The following is a 23697-nucleotide window of genomic DNA, read 5'->3' as shown; positions in this document are numbered from 1 at the left end:
CTTCATTACATGTGTATGCAGACCTTCCCTGGAGGCCACAGTAAGAATTCATCCTGCTTTCACTATCACTGCCTTAAAGCTAAAGACAACTGAAGTTAAAACAAGTCACCATCATCTAATGCATAATGATATAAAATTACTAATGGGATTAGGACGCCTCAGAAGTAAATTGCAATCACCACTCTTGCAATTCAGGACAGTTAAGAATTAAATGACTGGAAACACATGAACACAATTCTGCTCTGAATGTGGAATCAGTCAGGGAGCACCAAGTTAAGATCCCTTTAAAAGCACGTAGAAGAGAACTATCATGCCTAACAAAACAGAGCTGAACTGACTAAATAATCACATCCCAGGAAAAATTTTGCAACAAAACCACCAGTCTGTTGTTATGTAAGAAAACATTTCTTAGGCCTTTATTTACAAAAGCTTTAAAAACAAATACCCTCTGTTATGCAAATTACTTGTTTAAAAAGGACCGCCCAGTTACATCATCATAATTCAATGAGAAAAAGGTGTTTGATTTTTTGCTTTTAAGTACAAGATAAAACAGAGTAATTGGTGAACATTTGGAGATTTTCCTGCCATTGATTTCCGTGTCAAACACACGTACGCGCGCACACGCACAGACACACAATGTCACGCATTCCATCATTTCAGGCTAGTATTTAGCTATTCAATACCAAAAATCCTTCCTGCACAACTGCTCTGTATATATGCTATGCAGAGTTAAGAACATACTTTAGGGTCCTTTAAAACAATATATCTAAAATATATTGTAAGATATACTCAAAAATAAACTAGCATTACACTCCTCAGGTAACTTTATTAGCTGTAAGTTATTTATATTTTGTTGTCTTACAACAAATATCTGTAACATCTGTCTTTGTAACAACTACAAAAAAGCATGATTCAATTGTCCTTCAAATTCAATAATTCAATTAAATACTATTTTATCAGATCTTTGGGGTTTATCTTCAACTAAACTGACTTACAAAAATCATGAAATCAAGTACATAATAAATATGACTTCCATAAAAAATATCTGAGGTGTACATTACTAGAATAAAAGCCACGAGGTTAATCAAGGGAAGTGTGCCATTACAAGACTCCCACTTTTCCAATATCCTTCAACTCTCAGCTTAATGGCAAAAAGGCTAAACTCATAGCTGTTCTTTTCCTGAAGGGTGTAAAGCTGTTTTTTCAAGCCTCTTTCCCCCATCACAGAGCGGTTTTAAAGCAGCAGGCCAACCAGCAGTTGACATGTGCAGGATGTGTTGGAAGATGACCGAGCACTAGGAAAGTAAGAGCAATTACTATGATTTCAGTAGTTTGTTTTGCTTGAATAAATGGAGATTATGCAGCAAATAAGTCCCGTTGTGTGGGTTGAGATACCAAAGAAATACAGCTTGAAGCTGCTGAACTTGGCAGGTGATTGCTTTCTAGCTGAGGGCAAAAGAAAAAACCAAAACAAACTTCAAATAAAACAGAGGATCTGAGTCAGAGTCGCTCTCTAAAGTGCAAATTTGATGGTCCACAATCTTGAATAGCTAAAACGCCTGCATACTGGAAGGAACAGACATAAAGGGGGAAGTTAGTTATAATCAGAGCCAATTAATTTAGAGAAGGGACGGGAAAGACAACTGGAATAACAATGTAGGTAGGTTTACCAGAATACTCATTATGATTCAACTTTCCCCTTCTCTCTGCCACACTGATCCTATACATGCTTCTTTACAAACAGGCTTTTTAAGAGGCCAAAATGTAACCCAGAAAATTGTATGTATCAATATTAAGATCAAAACCTGTGATAGGAACAGTCAAGTTTAGTACATAGAAAGGCAGAAAAGAAAGTGTGCTGAGAAAGGGGGGAGGGGGGGGGGCAAGCCTTAATTGTCCAAGGGGTTCAACCAGAGATAAAACCTATATACAAGCATGTGGAGGTCAAAAAGACAGCCTTTCATTTCATGTCATGACTGTTTGTTGGCTTCTTCTTCATAAGCGTTTCCTGTGCCATTTTGTACATAAGATGACCCCGAACCAAGACCGTATAAGTGGCCACAGTATTTGGCATCGTCAATGTGATCTTCAAAGAACATCTAAAAAGTTAAAAGAGAGACATGAATTATTGCAAAAGAAAAGGTTTGGTTTCAACAGAACTTTAGAAAGGCTTTAAAATTACTTTCTTTTAAAATAAGATATCAAATCCCAAGGTGCAAAAAATGATATAATTAGTGTAATAACACACAATCTCAACACATTATCCCAATGTGCTATTTGACACAATTATTTAAATCTGTCAAGAAATACAATTAGTCTTCCTGTGCACCTCTCCCAATTAAATGGCCAAATGCAATGTTTTCACAATTTTGTATTATTAGTCATCACTCATATGCAAGTGCAACAAATGTATTTCTCCACCTGATTTCTGTGGTGCTTCTTACAACAGGCATATGCTTATCTTCCATCATTAGTGCCCGTTCCCTTACCTCTCCTCAGTGTGAAGTTTTCACCACACTCTGTCTTGAAATAGAGATATGTCCTGATTTATATTATATAGGTTTGGGGGTAGGGAAGATGACCATAAAACCCATTATAGAGTTTAGAGAAATGCAGAAAGACGCATTTTCAGCTCCTCACAGAGCAGGATGTCATTTAATGAGGAACAGCAAAATTTTGTACCAAGACTGCATTTACACATTACAAGTCTAAATTGCAAATGGAACCTTTCAGTGGAAGACAAACACTATGATATTCTGATACTCAGCCTTTCAGACTTAGGTTTTCAAGCACAAAATCACAAATTGTCTTCCAAAACTAAGAAGACACACGCAAACGAACATTGTTTCCCCTAAAACCTTCACAGCAATCCTGGACACCCCAGTGGTCCACATTCTGAGTCATCACCAATATCAGAAATCTAAGACAAGCAGAAGTATGCAGGAACAAAATGGGTGCAATACACCATCTAAACATGGAAGCCTGTATATACCACACAGCTCAAAACTTCTCCCTTCAAGCTTTGCTTTTAGCAGCACAGTCAGGATGGAAAGTTCTGTACTCTAGGAAACAGAAACTTTAATTAAAAGTTTTACAGTCCCCAGCAATTCTTAATGAAATAAAACAGGTAGGAAAAGCCCAAAACAACAACTCTACTCCTGTAGTATTGTTATTTAAGTATTCCTGATGGAAAGAAGAGGATCAGTAACTTTTTTGGCTGGCACTCCAAGACCCAGCAACCAAGTTCCATCTCCTTCACAGCAATTAGTAACAAGATGCTGCACCTCTAAAAGCACCATAAAGTCTTTTTACTCAGAAATATATTTTTAAACACTGAATTCTGCTGAAAAGGCTTTAAAAATCTACATTAAATGTATTTCTCTCTGCTTACTACTGTGTTCTTATTTAGAAGTGCTGTATTTGCAGAGTATTTATAAGTACTGAGGAAAAAAAAAAAATCATTCTCAGTCCATGTCTGTTGACTTAATTACGCAAGTGCATTGCACTGAAAAACCCTCAGTGATTTCTACTTCTGGTAAAAGCTTTTATTAAGTAAATTCAACCAGTTTGCCACTTAACACAAACTGCATCTCATTAAAAAAACTATCATAGGTTTGATTGAACCTTTACTCTAGAAAACTAGCTAGAAAGGCTGTATCTTAAGCATGATTATCATATGATTCCCTTTCTTTGCTTTGGATTTTGCTTCAAATTCAAGAGTGAAAGTTTAACAATACAGGGCAGACAGCAGGTAGCTGTCTGGGTTTGGGTCATACCAGAATTGTAATCCTTTTTATTGCATCTGTAGCCCATGACCTGCTTGACAACTGTAACAGTTCCAGCAGAGGCAGAACAGAGTGTTAGGATGAGCAAACCAGCTTAAACCATCATTCTTTATTATTCACCTGCTGTGTCACTAATATTTGTCACAATCTTGTGGCCATTTGCTCCTTCATACAAAAGGCTGGATTCCAGAAGGTGGACTTCAGCAGATAGTACTTACCATGATTAAAAGATAAGGTTTGATATTGTCATCTATTTTGACATGGTAAATGACACTGAATGGCTGGAAGAATGCCATGCTCTGATGCACTAGCATTTGTTCAGTGCAACTGCTTTCCAGAAAAGGCCTGTTTGACATTTGATTGTTCTGCTAATGCAAAATATCCTAATATTTTCCTGTTGTATGCAGACAAGTAGCAAGGAAATATGAAACTTGTAAGACCTGACTGTACTTGCTGTAAACTTTGAATTAACTGACCAGTATATAATCTTTTAGAACCTTAGTTAAACTGTGTTTCACTCAATGGTGAGGAAAAACAAATGCATGGAAAATCTCCAAAGCAGCCTGTAAGTCATTATTTCATATACCTCTAGCCTGAAAGTTTAGCTAGAAGTGGTTAGTTAACACTCCTTCTCCACCTCCCAGCCTGCCACAAGCAGCAGTACATATCAGCTAGATATTACACTGAGCAAAAGCTCAAAAAAACCCAAAAAAAACCCATTGGCTTGAGTACAGTCGCCCAGAAAAGAGTCTGGCTTCAGCAGTTCTTAACTCACTGCAGCAGCCACCTAAAAAAAGGCACTCTGCAAAACAGGTGAAGAAAAAAACACCCCAAAACTTCACAAAAAAATCCAAAAGTCGGGCCTAGGCTGGAATTGGGAAGAAATACTCACTCAAAGCAGCAAAGCAGGGAATCAGTAAGGCTGGTTCACACTTACTTGGGTGAAAATACAGATGGTCTTATTTTTGTGAAGAAAAGATTGACCCCTGAGACCCCTCAGAGACCTCCTTAAAATACCAGAGACTTACCAGAATCAGCAATTCCATGAGACTATCACAGCACATTACTATCATGGCAATAAAAACAGTATATTCACTTACTTCTCTCATTTTGAAAAAGGCCATTCCTGTGAGTAAAGAATCGGATCCTGCCTGATGCTGTGGTCCTATCCTTTCCAGCTCTAACTGCTCAGCCACTTCTTGTAATCCACCCTGAAAAAGAAAACATTTTTGTTGAATGCTGAAAAAATTTAAATTAGAAAACTAAACAGCTATATTTGGGAAAGTCTTTTACACAGGCTATACAGGCATATTTTAGTATCTGCACAGTAGTTGAAACAGTCATTATACTAGATAAATGCATACCGGGAGAATAAAACCTTCGGTATCAAACAGTATCAATATTCTGTGTCAGTATTGACTAAATAAAGCAGAATCTGCAACCAAAAACTAGTACTCCTTATGTTCCAGCTTTTCCAGTAACCAGATGTCATTACTTAACAATTCCTTCAAGATGACTGTTGACACAATGCTTTAAAAGGACAGACTATGAACCTGTAGAGAACACACCAAAGCCGCAAATCCATCTTCTCTAAAAGGTAAATTTCTCCAGTTTTGAAAGAAATTTTCTTCTCAATAAGCTTATGTGAAAAACTATCCCCTTAACTGCAAAGTGACTAAATAAACATCACTTTAGTGTCCTCTCCAAAATAGTAATTGCTTCTACGTGTGAGAGCAAAGCTGTCAGAATTTGGTTTGGTTTTACATAGGTAACACTGATCAGGAGAAGGACAGACATGTAATACTGTAACCACAATCTTTTAATGCTGTGAGCACATGATAGTAAAAAAATGCCTTTTTTAATTCATTAAGCTATAAAGCTACTAGCAAGACTAAAGCACATGCACATTCTTAAAGATCTAGAAAGATTAAAAAGAAAAAAAAAAAAAGATAGAATCCTTAGCGCAGCCATAAGCTTTGCAAGGCAAAAATGTTGCACAGAAGCAATGCTTTTAAATAAAGTATGCCTAGAGTTCACCTTCCCTTGCACTCTTAACCTGTTTCAAGTACAGGAAGGGAAGCAATAAGAGGCAAAAGCATAACAGTCAAAATTAAAACTCACAGAGCTATAAAGGAGTCCAAACTGAAAATCAGATCATACATTATGAAAATTCCTGTGAATCTTACAGCAACAGATTTGGGTCCAGGTTTTTGTTTAAAAAGATAGAAGCTTCAATAATTACATTCCCAAGTAACACCTACAAACTAACATGAAAACCTAGTACTGCTATAGCTAGTTTTAGTCTGTCTTGAGCAGCAGAAAAACACCCAACAATACCTGATCACTCCTGCCACCTCACTACCCTGACCTGGAAGCCAGCCCTTCCCCCATACCCAGAAAATGATGTGAGGTGTCACAGAAGCATCTCCAGGTCCTAGCCATGCCCCATCCTGGCTACTACAAAAATTCACCCTGTCCTGGCTGGAACCAGGACATTGTCCATCCCCTGTTCTATATTATCTATGTCATGTTCAAATCTTATAACTTCCAACTATATACACATATACGTGCACACAAACACAGGTGTAATTTCCATAGTCAATGGCCTTCCCTCTGAGACGCCTGTTAATTTAGTCCGTTATTGTGGGTTTTATCTATCCTAGATGCCTTCCAGGGTAGGAGGGCTGGTGTGCTGTCAGCTCATTGCAAACTGCATCAGAAGCTCAGAAGCAGTGTATCTGGACCACTCCGTACTCACTGGCCACAGCAGTTATGGCATACAGTGGCAGTGGCATTCAGCAACCAATATTATACAATGCAACATTACAAACTGTTCTTACCTAAAAATCAAATCCCTTTGAGGTACATATCACATTTCCCCATCCCTCTGTGGGGAATGTGCACCCAGGTCCTTGAGTAAAAACAATCTCATGGATGGGTTTGCCTTTGCTTGAGGCAGGACTAATCCAAACTGTCCTCCCTAACATGTTGCTCATATGCACAATGGAGATTTATCCCCTTCTGTGGTATGTGGAGGTTTTGATTGGGCAAGGCCAGCTCAACTGGTGGAACCTTGGGTGTTAACTAACCAGGTGGCCTCTGCTTAATGTAGAGTCCACTGTTAGAAAGTTCCACCACCCATTGCTTTCAATGTTTTTAACAGTCCACTGTACCATTTAATTTTCCCAGAGGCTGGTGCATGATAGGAAATATGATACACCTACTCCGTACCATGCTCTCTGGCCCAGGTGTCTATGAGGCTATTTTTGAAATCAGCGCAATCCACTTACTGCACATGATATCAGTCGCATGATGCGTGGAAGGGACTTTCCCTTTGAACATCCAGACCAGCACTGGTAGCTGGGGTGACAAAAGGAGCTGCGCTTTGGTGCCAATCGCTTCTGCGGCAGCTCAAACGCCTCCGTAAGATACCAGGATTTCTTTTTCAATTGGGGTGTAGCAGGCCTCCAATCCTTGGTATCCCCAACCCCAGAACCCAGAGGTCAGCCTCAAGTTTCTCCAGGTCCCTTCTGCCAGAGGCTCCAGGGAGGACCATTCTCCTCAGCTGCAGTGTAAAGCACGTATTTCATACCTTGTCCAGTGTGAAACACCAGACTGGCCTAAGGGCTACTGGATGAACAATCTCCCATTTAATTTGTTCAAAAGCTTGTTGTTGTTCAGGACCCAACTTGAAATCATTCTTCTCCTGGGTCACTTGATACAGAGGATTTATAATCTGACGGTAATCTGAAATATGCATTCACCAAAAACCCACAGCACCTAGGAAAGCCTGTGTTTCTTTCTTGCTGGTTGGTGGGGATCTACCTGCTATGTTGACCATATCCACTGGAATCTAATGACATCCATCTCACCATTTTCCTCCTAAAAACTGAATTTCCTGGGCAGATCCCTTGACCTGACTTTGCTTTATGGCAAAACCAGCCTTCACAACGATCTGGTTTATTTTCTCCCCTTTATCAAAAACCTCCTCTACCATGTTCCCCCATACAACGATGTCATCGATGTACTTCAAGTGTTCTTGGAGCCTTGCTCTTTTCCAGTGCAGTCTGGATTGGTCCATGACAAATGGTGGGGGCTTTGTTTTCACTCCTGGGCCAGTCAGACCCAGGTGTACTGGATGCTTCTCCAGGTGAAAGCAAACTGGGGCCTGCACTCTGCTGCCAAAGGAATGGGAAAAAATGCATTAGCAATATCAATGGTGGTATCACTTTGCTGCCTTCGACTCCAGTTCATACTGAAGTTTCAGCATATCCGGCACAGTGGCACTTACTGGTGATGTGACTTTATTCAGGCAATGATAGTCCACTCTCAATAGGCCATATAGGATTATTAAAGGGTGAGCGAGTCTTGCTGACCACTCCTCGGCTCTCCAGTTCACGAATTATCTCATGGATGGAGGTCACGGAGTCCCGGTCAGTGCAGAATTGTTGACGGTGCACTGCTGTGCATCACTGTGTGATTGGTACCTGTTGTTTTTTGACCCTCAGCAGTCCCAAAGCAGAAGAGTCCTCTGAGAAACTAGGCAAGGTATTCAGCTGCTTAATTTCCTCTGTCTCCACAGCTGCTATCCCAAAAGCCCAACAATGCCCTTCTGGGTCCTGAGGTAATCTATGCCAAGGATGCACAGAGCATCTGGCCCAGTCACAATGGGGCATTTTTGTCACCACCACTCCCAGTCAGGCTCACTTCAGCTTCCAGTACAGTCAGCTGTTGGGATCCACCTGTTACCCCAGAAATAGAAACGGATTCTGCCCTTACTATCTCGATGCCACCAGGGTATATTTGGTGCTGGCATCAACTAAAGCCTTATATAATCTCCCGAGTCTGATGCACCAGGCTATCGGATGCACACAGTCCAATAGATCCAGTTGTCTCTTTTCTCCACCTCACTGGTTGTGGTCATAGTACATGTGGGTTACTTGTCAATATGAACTGGAGGTCTCTTTGAGAGGATCAGAACTAACATCAGCCCTTCTAATTCTCAGGACTTGCCCACTGGAAACTGGAGCAGCATTTATCCTTGAAGAATTTCCTGTGGTGGCTGTTCTTCCTCTCAACTCATGTACCCATGCTGCTAGGGCAGAGGTGGGTTTTTCATCCCACTTCCTCATGTCCTCTCCGTGGTCACGCAGGTAAAACCACAGGTTACCTTGTGATGTGTACCCCTCTCTCTTGAGCAGGAGGGCACTTGCTCCCAATAGCAGATACTCTGGTCCATACTGGCGGGGCATGGGACATCTCTCCAGTTTGCTCAAGTCTTTTGAATCTGTCTTTCCACAGCCAAGGAGCAGGTTGGTAAGGGGGAAAAGAGATGATCTTCATATTACTGGCGGCAGATAGTCACCTGAAGCACTGCTTTTTCTTCTTTCATTGACATCAATGCCAATGAGTTGGCGAATGACAACGGAGTGCTCCGTACAAACTTCTGCCACATGGATTGTGTACAATGGACCTTATCTGGATCTACAGGGGACTCCTTATTTGAATCCTTACAGATCACCTCCAGCACAACTAATTCTCTCAGGTACGGGATATCTTTCTCCATGCCATTGCACCTGCTTGGGCACACCACTAGATCATCCATGAGAGAATACCTTTCTCTCACACTTGACAGAAGTCTCCTCCAGATGCTGAGAGCTTCTGTCCTCTTCCCAAATCCCCACCAGGATAGGGAGACCAGTTGCTTGGCTTCACTACCATCTAGTTTCATATCATGGGCCATGATATTCCAGTGTCAGAGCAGCCAGCTCACCAGGAACTTTCATGACTGGCGGCTGAAATCTTTTCACTTAGCTCACCCAGGGATAAGAATTGAGTGACTATCTCTGGCCCTGCCTCTTCCTCCTGTTGTGAGAGTTTGACTTCCTATTTATCCCTCACTATGCAAACTGATTTGGTCCTGAATTTCTTTTTCTGTGTAGGTGTGACTGTTACCAGCACAAATTGTTCTTCTAGTTCAGCTGAAGTTTGAGTGGTCACAGTGCCTGTTGATTTGCTTTCCTCCTCCTCCCTGTCTAGCATTGAACTATGTCCAGTAAAGAGCAGCTAGAGGCCAGCACACTTGAACAAGTTGATTCTTTATGGAGTTGCCATGGCATTCTTCTTGCAAATATTCTGTCACTTTATCAGGGTCCTGTAGTCATACTCTCAAACCATTGGAGGAGAGAATTTTCCCAAAAAATGGCCCATTTTATTCCACATTCCATGCTACTCATGACTATCCTCCCTCAGGACAGATCTCTGATTGACCTTCCTAGAAATCTCTGTCCTAAATAGACATGGTGTCCTAAATAGACATGGTCAGTACATGGTTTAGACCACATTGAAGAGACACAGCTGACATAGCAACAAGAGCATGTTTTCCGTAACATCCAAAGGAAATTCCAAATTCTCAAAAGTTATTCTAACAGGCCTGAAGGAGAAAAAGGTAGTGAAAAGCTGGGGAAAGCTATCCTCTCCTGTCCTCCTCTAAGACTAGATAAAATTAGTAATGGACTCCCAGAGGTAGCACCCAAGGTAAGGGTAGGAGAATAGCACTGAATACACATCCCAACATAACATCATTGCCCTTGATGTTATCATGTCATAAACTAATAACCCACAATACATCAACAAAGCAATCTTGATCTGAAAAAGAGCACCCTGATGGGCACATAGTACATATATAGAAACATATACAGGGTTAGGTAGCACACTCACACAAACAGACCAAGCAACATTGCAACCACTGGCTCTGAATCCAATAGATCTAATGCTCAGATGAAATTTGTTTCCAACCTTCTCTGGTCAGATCTCAACCCTTCATGCCCCACACTGGGTGCCAAGTAAGGCTGTCATGGTTTAGGAATGGTATTCTCGAATTTAGTGTTCCCACTGAAACCACTTCAAACTACACTGTGCCGCTCACTTACTCCCCCCCTCTCCCTGCCCCTCTCCTGTGGCAGACTGGAGAGAACTGGAGGCACAAAAAGGGAAGATCATGGGTTGAGATATGAACAATTTACTGGAAAACAGCAGCGAGATAAGAAAACAAACAGAAATAGCAACAATACTAATGATAGAGTGTGCAAGAAAATAAACATTATTGCTCACCCACAGAAACCCCTGACAATACCTGATCACTCCCTCTACCACACTACCCTAACCCAGAAGCCAGCGCTACCCCCATACCCAGAAAATGATGTGAGATGTCACAGAAGGACCTCCATGTCCTAGCTATGCCCCATCCTGGCTACTGCAAAAACTCACCCTGTCCTGGCTGGACAGAAAAGAAAAAAAATAGGTTATTGAGATTCTCTTTCAGGTAAGCCTTTTGCACTCCAGATAGGTATGCTTCTCTCTCGGAGAAGGATGAATTCTTTCCAAATTTTCAGAGTATCAACCTTCCAAGAAAAAGGCCACAGAATAATTTACAGAATCACACAGCCACGGTCAACAGCAAATCTACTTCAAACTCTCACTTCACGGCAGTCCCAGAGCTTATTGTTCTGTACAAATTAAAATTAAAATCAAGTTTCCAACAAGGTCTACCAATCTACATTACTTAGGATTGCCACTACTATCAAAAGGTTTAGAATTGTCTACATAAAAAGATTTTTAGACAATAAGCAAGAGTTTAACCTATAGTACATTAATATCTCAACTCTCAATCTGCATACCAGTAAAGTCATAATAACATACTGCACATTCACAGTGTACTTAACTCCACAAAAAAGGCATCAAACAGTTTCCAATTCTGAAGCCTATTTCTCTTTCCAATGCCAAGAATCTTTCTTGGGTGTGTAGGGGCAGAGAGTGGTGGACCTACAGCAGATCAGTGACTATCATACAAAAAATAACTTAGACAAGTCAATAAAAGACACCTGCACAGCTGTTCAGTTCACTGCAATTTAATAAAGATTGAAAGTGACACACATTAGGAGACAGCATATGCATTTTTAGAGTTACAACACTGAATGTTTAGTAATTTGTTTCAGGCAGCTTCTCTCAGTACAGTTCAAGTCCACCATAATTTCATCACTGGTAAGTATGGAGGGGTAAGATAGTCCATTTCCCTTCCCCTGTTGTCACTATCAGTCTGCAGGTTAGGTGAGTGGATCAAAATTTACTGCAGGAAAGCTGACCTACATATTCAGCTCTGAAAAAAAAAAAAATCACCCTTGTTCTTATGGCTTGCCAAAATAAGACCTGTGAAGGTTCTTCTTGTCTTCCAAAAAAATCTTAGGGTCTCTAAACAATGCAGGTTACACACAACTATGCCTTAATTATGTCAGAAACTACAATACCCTCTTTCCCAAGCCCACTGGCAATGTCACCTCTGAATGGTGACATGGAACATCAATTTGTCACTTTTTCTATGTCACTCAATTTGGAACATACATTCTGTTCTTGCGTTGTGTCACCAGATAGGCACCAGATGCTCTACTTCGCTTCACTGGGAGGGAGAAAGTGAGGACATTTTGAGAAGGGCTCCCCCACCCCCAATTTAAGCTTCCTAAAGTTTAGGAGCATTTAATTTTTGCTCCTGGCCTCTGTGGAGAAGAAGTATTTTTAAGATGTCCTCTAATACACAGCCAATTGCCCAGATGATTATACCAATAACAACTGTATATGAACACAAATAAGTACATTTTTCTTACTAATTGGAAGGGTCATCTACATTTTCAACATTAATTTGATTAACAAAGGATTCACACGATTTACTTCCCACAAAAGCAGGCTACTGCTCAAAGTGACACACTCTGCTAGTTCATCTCAGAAAAAAACAGAGGACTAATAACAGCACACAGATCAGTAGTTCAGCACGATGAAGTGGAAAGCCATTCCTTAGTTAGGATTTGGTTTTACTAAGGTGAGTGTTCTCTTCTTCCTGCAGGTTTTCATTAAGAAAGCCTAGAGTTAAATTACTTTCCGTAAAACCAACAAATCATCAATTGCCTCAGATGAGTGATGCACCTCACTCCAGCAGCACTCCACACTATTAACAGCTCTTTGGCAAGTAAAGCTGTTAACACTGCCTTTAGTATATTTCTTTCGCTTGCTGTCTCCCCCTTCATACACTTAGCTCCAGTTCTCACTCATTCTCCAGTCCAATAAGGTATCCAAACTTTATGACTAAAAGAGTAAGCCAATTAGCAGCCCCACTGGCCTGACATGAGACACCGGTTTCTATTTCTTTTTTTTTTTCCTAGAAGTCACATGTTGCCCCTGAACATATGCTGTTGTTTATCTTTGCTTATGGGGCCATCTGAAACATTCTTCACTTCATTTCTCTTCCCAAGACACTTACACATCATCTCCTTGCAAATACCTTTGCCTAGGTATCTGAAGTCCTTTAGTGGACTGCACAATGAGGAAATAAGAGTATATGAGACCCATCAATTCTCATGGCTAAGGAAATGAAGAATTAATTCCAAACATGGGTTTATCATCTATCATTAAAGTAATGTAAATACAGTTCCAACATGATATTTTTAACTGGTAAGGAATTATAAAAATTGGTTTGTTGTCCTGCCTGCTTCTAACAATGCCTTTAATATTAAATATGTAAAGCTTGAGACAGCAATGCTTAATATGTACCATCAAAGCAAAACCAGACAATAAAAATAGAGAAAGTATTTTTAAGCATGAGGTACTCTGTCTCTAAATTTGTTCCAAACCATTAACAGATTACTTACCTTCAGATTTTTGCAACTCTTCATGAGATATTTTACATCATAGATGACAGGGAAAAACAACCGCAGTATCTCAAAGAAGTCCAGCTCTTCCTCAGGTAAATTGGAGTTTGTCAGGATTTTGATTAGATAGCCAAAGTCATAGCCGCTGCAAATTAATAACAAAAACAAATAAGCAAGTAATTTACAAGCATCCTTCTCACTTCTAATATCAAAACTTCATTGCACATTGACAGGATATTCTGCTTGAATTCAGTGCCATTAAGACCAGCTTTTATGAAAAAAACTAAACTTCAATGGAAATGGCCCCATTGCAGACTCCAGAGAAAACATATTAATTTAGTTTGAATAAGGCCAAGTGAAGACGCAAAAAGATCCTACAGGAGTTTCTCTAAAACTCGAAATAACGCAGGGCTGCCAAGTCTTCATCTGATAACAAGAACTTCCATCAGAAAGACTCCTAAGCTGGTTTCTTTCACATAGACTGGAGTTTCTCACTACAAACTGAGAAAGAGAGAGACTTCTACAGTTCTTGAAATCCAAAAGATTAATGAGTTTCTAGAGCCAATGCATGTTTATGCCTGGAGGAAAGTTTAACCCTCAGCAACAAAGAAGAGGATGTGTCTTTCAACTTTTCCAATTAAATCAGCACAGAGACAACTAAAAACTTTAATAGCTTGTAGACTATTACTCTTTCTGGAGGCCATGAGAGAGTAAGCTGGAAAATTTTTTGTGTGTTCATGTAAGTCTGCAGGCGGCAGCAAGATAACTGAGCAGTACTTATTTGTTAGAAGAAACTGAGGTATTGTAGTGGGTACATGGTAGAGAGAAGAGTTTGGAAAGGCTTCCTCCTCCATAGCTCAACTGAATGAAGAGGAAATAAGAATGAGGGAAACAGCGTACTTTTACAAAGAGTTATGAGAGGAAACAAGAAGGTTAAGTACAGGAAAGACAGATGTCAGGTATTAAAGCAGGACTGAACATCAAAACAAAAAGCAGTGATGACTAGTTATGCTTTTCCCTAGGATGGCAGTGATTACAAACCAGATTATTCGTGACTTGATCATGAATCTCATCTGTTCTGATCCCTTGTACTTGCAGCACTGCTCATGCACGTATGCACTAAACAGAGGAGTGATACTTTCCCTTCCATGTTATTAAGTTTTCATTGAATCAAATCAGTTCCTAGATTTTACTGACATACAATTTAAAAAATGCCTGTACTAACAAAGAAGATGAAAACACACAGCAAGGCTGCCTCTACTAAAGGCTCGATCAGTTCTTCTATTTAAGGAACCTTAGCATAGAGCTGAGAGATGATTCAAGTGAGCAGGTGGCCACTACACACTCCGAATTTCCAGTTTAAGACTTTGTGTTCATTCTCGATTACACAAGGATCAGGCCCAAAACCAAGAATTTTGCAATTTGGTAAATACTGACAAGGATCTTTAATTGTGAGATAAGCAATAGAAAAGACAAATCAGTTAAGAGCACTATACCACTGCTCCTGCAGATATTCAGAATCCATGAAGAAGAGCAGTGACTTCTGATGTAGGCTCAAGGATTCAACTTGCACACTCAATGCAAATAAGTTTACTTTTTGAACCTTTTGTATACAATAAGGTTATCTCTGCCATCTTTATACTATTAATTTCTAGACAGAGGGTAGAAAAACCTGGAACATATTGGGAGTAAATGGACTGTTTTCTACAAGTCCATTAATACAAGATATACAATAGCTATAGACTATTACAGATCTCCCATGGGGGTTTCCAGTGCTCTAAGCAGAAATTTCATGTTGAACAAATGCTGCACTGCATCTGGTGCTTTGAAGTTGTGCTGGCCACCCTCCAATCTCCACAGCAACAGCCACTGGCCAGGGAGCAAAGGAGCCAAATATAAAGAAAGATTTCAAGTTGACTCTTACAAACTAAAAACTGTAGCAAACTTGGCAAAACAGTAGCTTGGAAGTCTAATTTTATTAGACCATTTGAAGGGGGAGGGAAGTGGTGGGAAAGTCTGCATCAGCATAAAGCCCTCTACAGAACAAGAAAAGAAAAAGCCACATTAGCAAAAAAGGCTGTTCAAAAAGATGCAAAAAAATCACTGTTCAGGATTAAGGAGACTTACTCCTCTAGAGTTTATTAACTCACTGAATTCCCAACACTGATCATCCTGAAGGCTCAAATGTAACAGACATATCAAAACTTTTAAAGTGAAAAAAACCATGTTTGTACTACTCCTCTTCAAAAAAAAGGTTTTTTGACTTGTCTTCAAAAAAAATGTTTTTTCTTTAAAGAAGAAACTAATTTCTTTAAAGAAGGAAGTACTTCAAGAAAAGAAAAGCCAACATGCTTTTACTATTCATATTGAGAGGGAGCAGGTGATTACAAATAGAAATTTTGATTGAGAATTACATACTTTTTTCACTTGGAGATTGTAGCAGATCCAAGGTTACAGACATAAAACCTGTCACTCCAATTCAAGACTAAGATAGTAAAACAAATTTTGAGTGGCCACTGCTGAGTGCTAAGAGAAGGCTAACAAAGTCCACGGTGAGCAATTATGTAATTACCTGCTAATTAAAGAAGTTTTATTCTAATCCTCTAACAGTGATTAGTGGTTGGTTTATACCCTGAAGCACATAGGCTTCCTTGCCTTAAAAATCTTGCACCATTTCTAATATAATCATCTGAAATTGCTCAGCAAAGTGAGACACAATCTGTAGAGCTATACAACACAAGCACTCTTACAGACATTTGTTTTGTTTTTTCACTGAATATGGACAGCTCTAGGCAACAATACAAGAGTAAAGATGAAACATGCCTCTGTTTCTTTCCCTTACTATCAAGAAACAATTCAGATAGCAAATTAACAATGAATTCTACACAAGCACCAAGCCCCTGAAATAAATGAAAACTTGCAAGAGCTGAGAAAGCTTTAGTTCATTTTATAACACTAACAGAAAAGAGCCAACAGATTAAATCTTACTAAAATCAGTTAGACACAAATGATCATTGAAACACATTAGCTTGGAATTTTCCAGCATCTGGGTTTTTGTTTTCAAAAAAGCATGTTTTCACAGACCCTCCATAGGTAGACAAAGGAGGCTGTACACAAGTGGACACTCAAAGCTTCAGCAGAGCAGTCAGCTGAACATCCACAAAATCAGCATTTGAGCTGTTCCTTCCTACCCTGCTAGAGTGACAAGCACTCACAGCTCTTTTAACTGTGATACAAATCATAAATTCAGGGCTTCCCCCTCCTCTCTCATTGACTCAAATGCATTTTAACATGCACACACACAAGATTTGATGAAGTTGTCTATGAAATTGCAATACACAAGAACTGGTGACAGTAAAAATATTTCTTCACTCCTATCTGACAGAACTGCAGGTCCACACAGATTTGCCAACATGTCAGGATGCCAAGGCAGCTACATCAAATGCGGAGATAAAAAGCACGCAAAGAGAACTATTTGAGAAGTGAAGAGCTTAGAAATAAACTGCATAAAAGTTCAAGGAAATCAAAGACTGGAAAATGAAAACCAAACCATAACATCACACTCTGAGAAAGGAGTAATTCCTTCTGCCCACTTACTATGGGACTCAAATTGTAAGAGTTAGTGGTAATTTAAGCATTTTAAGGAAAGAGGCAATAGCAGAGTCAGCAACTACCAAGCCCAACTTCATCAGTAGTCAAAGACCTACTGCGTGGAGAGCCTAAATGGAACAAATTTTCAACTGACTGCCCTGCTGCTTAAGTTCCCACTGACAGAACATAATCACAATCAAAGATGTATTTAGAAACAGCTGTTCACTATTCTTTGTGGCACATTTTATATGACCCATACTCTTCTATAACTTTGTGCAATTTTGGTTTCCTCAGAACTTAACCCACTTACTCCAGGGTTTTGTGCTCAGTATAATATCAACAAGGTCTGGAAAAGCACAGAAGCTTTTAAACACTCACAATTGTGTTTGATGAACATTTGCTGAACAGCTGTCCTAAGAGGATTTCTAAAGCCACTTTCAGTGAAATCCACAGCAGAAACTCATTTTAGCACAGATGAAACTGGACTTCTATCAATAAAGCCATTTCAAAAACCCTTCATAAGTCGCACCAGTGAAAAATGGCATTACTGCACATGGCTTGCACTACACTTCAACCAGCCTATTAGTCAGGAATCACACACACTAAGTATAATTACGCTCTAAAAAGAATTCCTAGCGTAGAAATTGCTCAGGTATACCTTATACAGGGTGCTTAGTCATCAGGCAATATTGGAAAAACACCAGTTTGAGGCTGAAGCTGTTTCTACATGGCATTCTCTGCTGAGGCACCAGTTACATGTATAACCTGCCTCCCCTCCTCTTGAGCCACCCAAGTTATATTACTGTAGTCAAGTGTAAATCACAAATATACACATAAGAGCTCTAATACTGTGTTTAAGAAGCTGAAAAAACCTTATTTTACTAATTTGGCTTTTGTAGTTATTTTGACCAAGTTTATGGCATTCTTGTTACAGTATTCTTCCCCAAGGTGTTACTGTAGAAGCAAGATAGCAAGAGTAGGATTAGAGTCATATTGTGAGTTGAAACAGCTGTAAGTGGAAGATGGAAGTGACAACTGTGCTCAGAGGATCCCTCTTTGTTTACTACCTTTTCATTTAAACCTCTCTCCTTTGGAAACTCAGCCTAACACTTCCTTCTACAAAGCAAATCAAAACCATGATTTCTGCAACAACTTTATATGCACCCTTCTACTTACTGTTACACACTCCTTGCCAAAACAATTCTTATTTTTCTGATCATTTATTGCATAAATACTTCTCTAATTCCATGTGATTTTGTCTTCTCTAACTACCAATACTTACAGATGAAGAATTTTTTTATAATTTCATTATTTACATACCACCCACCAACACAACATAAAAGATAAGCGTGTTCTAGCTGACACTAGTTTGCTTACAGCCTTGTTTATTCGCTTTACCTTGCTGACTTCCTTAGAAGCCAGCATTTAAGACATCAAGTCAAGGGCATTACATAGCAATAAGCCTTTAAAGCCACTGTTGCTTGCAAAAGTTCTGGCATATAGTTGGCTAAACAATGACTACTGCATATGTTTTAAAGTGTTAAATCGTATTAACACTCAAAAATCTTTCATATCATGGCAGATTCATAGAGATTTAGCACTCACATTTCTTATTTCTACTTGAGAGATTGATTCCATTGATGGAATAAGCAGAAAAATATATGCATAAGGATTATCAGGGATCTTCTTCCAAACTGAGTAATTTTCATCTGCCCAGATTAGCAGGAGATTTACAACAAATTTAAAAGTGCATTAAAAAACTCTTCACTGATAATTCTCTTTCATGAAACAAACAATATTTCCTCAAGGATTGCTTAGGAATAGTTTGCTTTTAGCATTGTTTCTGTTATTACTTGCACGTGTACAGTGCCACCTGCTGGCTTAACAGTTTCGTGTTTTTCAGCTTCAGTTTTCTGGTCACTGTGTAAACACCAAAGCTAAAAACACTAGTAAAAACCCCTGTCTCCTCTATTCTTCCAATAAAAAAATGGTGTTAGAGGTATTACAGCAGAAATACTTTTTAAGTTTTACTGACGAAGATACAGGCTACATACACAGCACTTAAACTCAGGACAAGTGAAATCCAAGCTCTAGAATTCAATCACCAATCTGAGGTTGAAACCTCAAATACTTAACATGCAGAATTTACCTATGAAAGGAAAGCCACTTGACTCCTTCACACAATACAACTCCTGATGTCATAAGCAGTTCTGCAAAGTATTGTGTCTCAATTCCTTCTTCTTCATGCTTTTTAAACTGGATACCAGATGTCGTCAACAGTTCAATAGAGTCCTGAGCATACATATCTTCTCTAAAAACAGAGAGGAAAAGTAAATTTCCAAGATCTACAAGCTTCAATGAGGTAACATTTCTTTTTTGTTATTCGTTCCACAGACTTCATTAGCACAGAGCAGGAGCAATTTGACTTTGTTCCAGGTTAATTACAAAACCAACCATTTTTCAAAGTTTTTTTTTAAAACTTTCATTATCATTTCACCATTCCAAACACCTCCCTTCTTACCACCTTCATTAAAAAATTAGTTCCTCCTCCTCCTTCCAGTTACCTATAACTACTCTTTTGCAACCTACAGACTAAAGTGGATCTATGGAACTTATTGGGTAAAATATCTGTATTAATTAAATGAATTGTGACAAATTAAATGTAACAGCTGAAGCACTAACACATTACATTACAGAACTATGAACAACACACTCCAGATCCCAGTACTGAGTTAGTCCTGTGGATAACATTTCCCAAAAGCTTTTTGTGATTTCAGCTTACATAAATGTTTAGACATACGTTCATCAAAATTTCTTTCTCAATAAAATTAGAAATGGAGTACTTCCTCCATCTAGTCAATCCTTAGAATTCAGGTAACCTAACTTTTTCTTTCTAAACAACCTGTTTCAACTTTAAAAACCTATTTTGGACCTCAAATTTAACAGGATGAAATAAATATTTCTCTATGATTTGTTTGATCCCCTCCTTCCTCTGTGTTTATTCCCTTTAACACCAACTTTTTTTTTTTTTGTGATGTCTTAAGGATTTCCTGCTGAAATTCATGTTTTGGAGTTTATCATCCCCCTAAAGTTTCATCTGTATCATCATTACAAAAACACAGAATGGTTAAATAAAGAAAAATAAAATAATTCAAGCATAAATCTACTTAGAAAATGACATTCATTTTGCTATCCACAACATGCTACTCCACAAAGTCTCTTCAGTGTACAGTCCTAAATTTTAATAAAAATAATCAAAACAAAAAACAAACAAACATAAAAAACCCCAGACAAGACAACCAATATATCAAACTTGACTATTACATTCATAGACCTATATTCCCTATTCCTAATAGCAAGTCGTCATTCTTTAGAACATAGAGATACATCCTCAAGATGTGTTATATCTTTTTCCCTCCCTCCCCCCACAGCTGCTCATTACTTCTCCAGCTTTGAGGCCATCAGCTTCTCAACACCTGTCTATCTCCATAAAGAACCCATCCAAAACTAACACACCATTTAACAAAAAGGTGGTTTCATTCTAGTTGCTGCTCTGCACTTATCAGGTGCATAGTGTGATTAGAGAAATATTTATGCTCTTCAAAAGCACACTAAAAACAAGACCTGGCTGGAACCACACACACAAAAATTTACCTTCTAGGAACAACCAACAGCTGTTTTGCTTTAGGAGGAGAACCCTTGGCACAGTGCCACTTCCCAAAAGGATGTTTAGAAACAGACAAAAATAAGTAAGTTGTCCATCCATGTAAAAAAAAAAAAAATATTCATTTTTCACACAATACTTACCAAGCTTATATTTCTGTATAATCACCCCCGCCCCATCCATCAACTAGTAACAAGGTAATTTGGTGATTACCTGTATCTTGCTTTACTAAGCTGCCTTATCTCTACAGCATCTGGCACAAATGGATGGAAAACTACTTTTGGTTTAAGTTGTTTGATATTAAATAGACCTTTGAAGCTCAGAAAATAAATAAAGTGTAGCACAGACTCTTCTTTATAGATCACAGTTTGGAAGTTATTAATTCACTCCTCTTTCTCCCATAATTAGTAGGATTAATATATTCTTCTATTTAAGAAAATGGGTAACTTCCACTCAGCATTCATATGGCCAGGTAAGATCAGAGATACCAAAACATTAAATCTGCACTTACTTTCTTTCAAGAGACAATTTACACAAGACTAGACAGAGCATGTCATTGCTCAGACCAATCTCTTTTGTGACAATCCACAGCACTGCTTGTTTAAAAGAGCACAGAGAGGGAGGGAGCAGCAGTTTTCCTCTTAACAACCCCAACTACTCTGAAAACGAGTCATTTTATCTGCAGAAAAAACAAAGGTCTGTTCTCTAAACCTCCTTTGTAGGCTGTGGTTTCAACTCATGCATATAAAGTTGTCCAGTTATCAACTTGTAACACAACTGCCAAAAACCCCAAGGCTTGAACACACTTATGTGTGTGAGAAGTGTTTGCACTGATACTCAATACTCAACATATGAAAATCTATCAGACCAATTATGGTTACTTCAGGGGAAAAAAAATTAAAATCAAGATACTAGTAACTTTGTCAACCAGCAGCTAAAGATATAATTAGAGACCAGGTAAGTGTTTAATCCCCCTAAAAAAGTGAGGTTTATGGTTAAAAAGTTTTATCACTGATAAAAATCACATTATGAAATAAAGTTCATGGTATTATTCCAATATAGTCAAAATCAGCTTGCTTTTTAACCAACACTGGAGACAAAATAATCCAGAATTGTAACGTTTGACATACTTTTTTAATCACTTCGGTAACTTTACTTTTTTTTTTCTTCAAGTGTTGGTATTTTCCATTTAAAATATGTAAAGAAACAATATGTAATTTCTATAACAACTAGGAAGAGTTAAACTGTTAAGGCTCAAGCACACTGAAACCCCAAACATGAAAACACAGAGCTGACTCTTGCACTAAGTAAAAATGCCTTTCACAATTTTTTTTAAAAACTGCTTAGCATTTTTGACCAAATTACCAACAGCAAGACAGACTACACAGAAATGAGGAAAGAAAGCATATTTGGCCAATAAAAGTTTTCCTTATGTGAGTATTTATGGTATTCCAATATTCCCATCAGATAGATAACAAAGTTGCTATTGTATTTAAACATTTTCAGTAGACCAGAAACATATGTTTAGCAGCACAGAAATTGAACACTTACGTCAAGTTAAATTTAAAATTAAATTGCCAAGTTGAAGTTCCTGGAGGGTATTCGCCTTGCTCATTCATAAACGTCAGTCCGAGCTGAATTATTTTTAGCAAGTCGACATTGCAGCGTAAGAGTTGGTACTGATAGTCTGCGTTGCTTCTGAATTCTCCAATAGGCCTTGCAACTACTCCTGGAAATTCTGTGTCCTGCAAGAGCAGAATTATAACTTGAACACATGACAACCATTTAGATTTACACTACTCATCTGCAATAAAACATATTATCTAACCACTTCATAGCTGAAGAGTACTGTGTGTAAACTCAACTTTTAAACAGGTAAAAAAGATTAGGATCCAGATGTTCATACAGCATTAATTCATCATTAAGACTTCCTTATGCTTTCAATCTAAAAGGACGAACAAGTTCACTGACTTCAACTGAAGTCACGATTTTTGCAGTAATTTGCTAGACAGACATCAAGCATCCACTTACCATAGCTACATAGTTATACTTCCGTATAACTTGACGAATTTTCTTCATCTCTTCATCCAAGTTACAAGCCCAAACTTCACAGATTCTTTGGCTATGGTCTACAGTAGCTGCTGGCATAGTGGGGGGCTTTAGAGACCATATATCAAAAGTTATACTTGACTAAGGATCGGTTTCATAAAGAGGACTTCAGCTGTTTATTTTTTTAGCCTAAGAGAGAAAGAAAGAAAAGCATGAAAGTTTAAGTTTTTACTCTTCGGGTATCTGAAAAAAAAGGCTTAAGCACCACAACCACGTTTTATCCTTGTAGATTTCATAAAAGCAGGGCAACATAGCCAAGAAAACCACAAGAATTCCGGCTCCATGAGCTCAGAGTACCACCAGAAACTAAAACCCTACAGTTTCGTTAGCGACTGTTTCTCGCACAAGGGCGGCACGCCGGCGAGGCGCACGAGTGACAGATACCGGAGACACCCGGGTCCCCGGGCGCTCCTGCCCCGCGGCTCGGAAGGGCGCGTTCCTGCGGATCCCTGGGCTGCGTGCAGCAGGGAACGAAGCGGCAAACCAGCGTTACGCCAAACCCAGGGGCACCGCCGCCGGCCTCCCGAGGCGGGAGCAGCTCCTCCAGCTCCCAAGGGCCGCGCTAAACCAGCGAGCGGCGCGCGGACACCGACACACGATCGGCCGGGTCCCCGCGCGCGTAAAAGGCCCCGGGAGCGCCCGGAGGAGCTGCAGAGCCCGGGGGTTCGGAAGGGCTCCGTGCCGGTGCCCCCGCCCGCTCCCCGCGGCCCCGCCCCGCTCACCCCTCGCGCTCCGGCCGGGCCGCGGCGGGTCTGGGAGGCCCCGCGCGGCCCCCGCGAGCCGCAGGAAGCACTGCTGCCCCCGGCGCCGCCGCCGCGCGCACAAAGCCATTACATCATCGCCGCGCGCC

The 23697-nt window shown here is 39.5% G+C and overlaps 1 protein-coding gene across 1 annotated transcript; it reads right to left on the bottom strand.

Annotated features, from left to right (window-relative positions):
* Positions 1-386: 386 nt before the first annotated feature.
* Positions 387-23678, bottom strand: CNOT7 (CCR4-NOT transcription complex subunit 7). The gene is made up of 7 exons (XM_082281374.1): positions 23570-23678; positions 22770-22976; positions 22290-22483; positions 19224-19385; positions 13484-13628; positions 4886-4996; positions 387-2099 (listed from the first exon to the last, which is right to left on the bottom strand). Exons 2-7 carry the CDS (start codon positions 22884-22886, stop codon positions 1971-1973), a joined length of 858 nt encoding a protein of 285 aa, XP_082137500.1. The 5' UTR covers positions 22887-22976; positions 23570-23678; the 3' UTR covers positions 387-1970.
* Positions 23679-23697: the final 19 nt, after the last annotated feature.

The sequence above is a fragment of the Coloeus monedula genome (genome assembly GCF_965178545.1).
Source record: "Coloeus monedula genome assembly, chromosome: 5".
Classification (NCBI taxonomy): Eukaryota; Metazoa; Chordata; class Aves; order Passeriformes; family Corvidae; genus Coloeus; species Coloeus monedula.
Note: the sequence above shows the minus strand (reverse complement) of the source record. Positions and strands in the feature narration are given on the sequence as shown.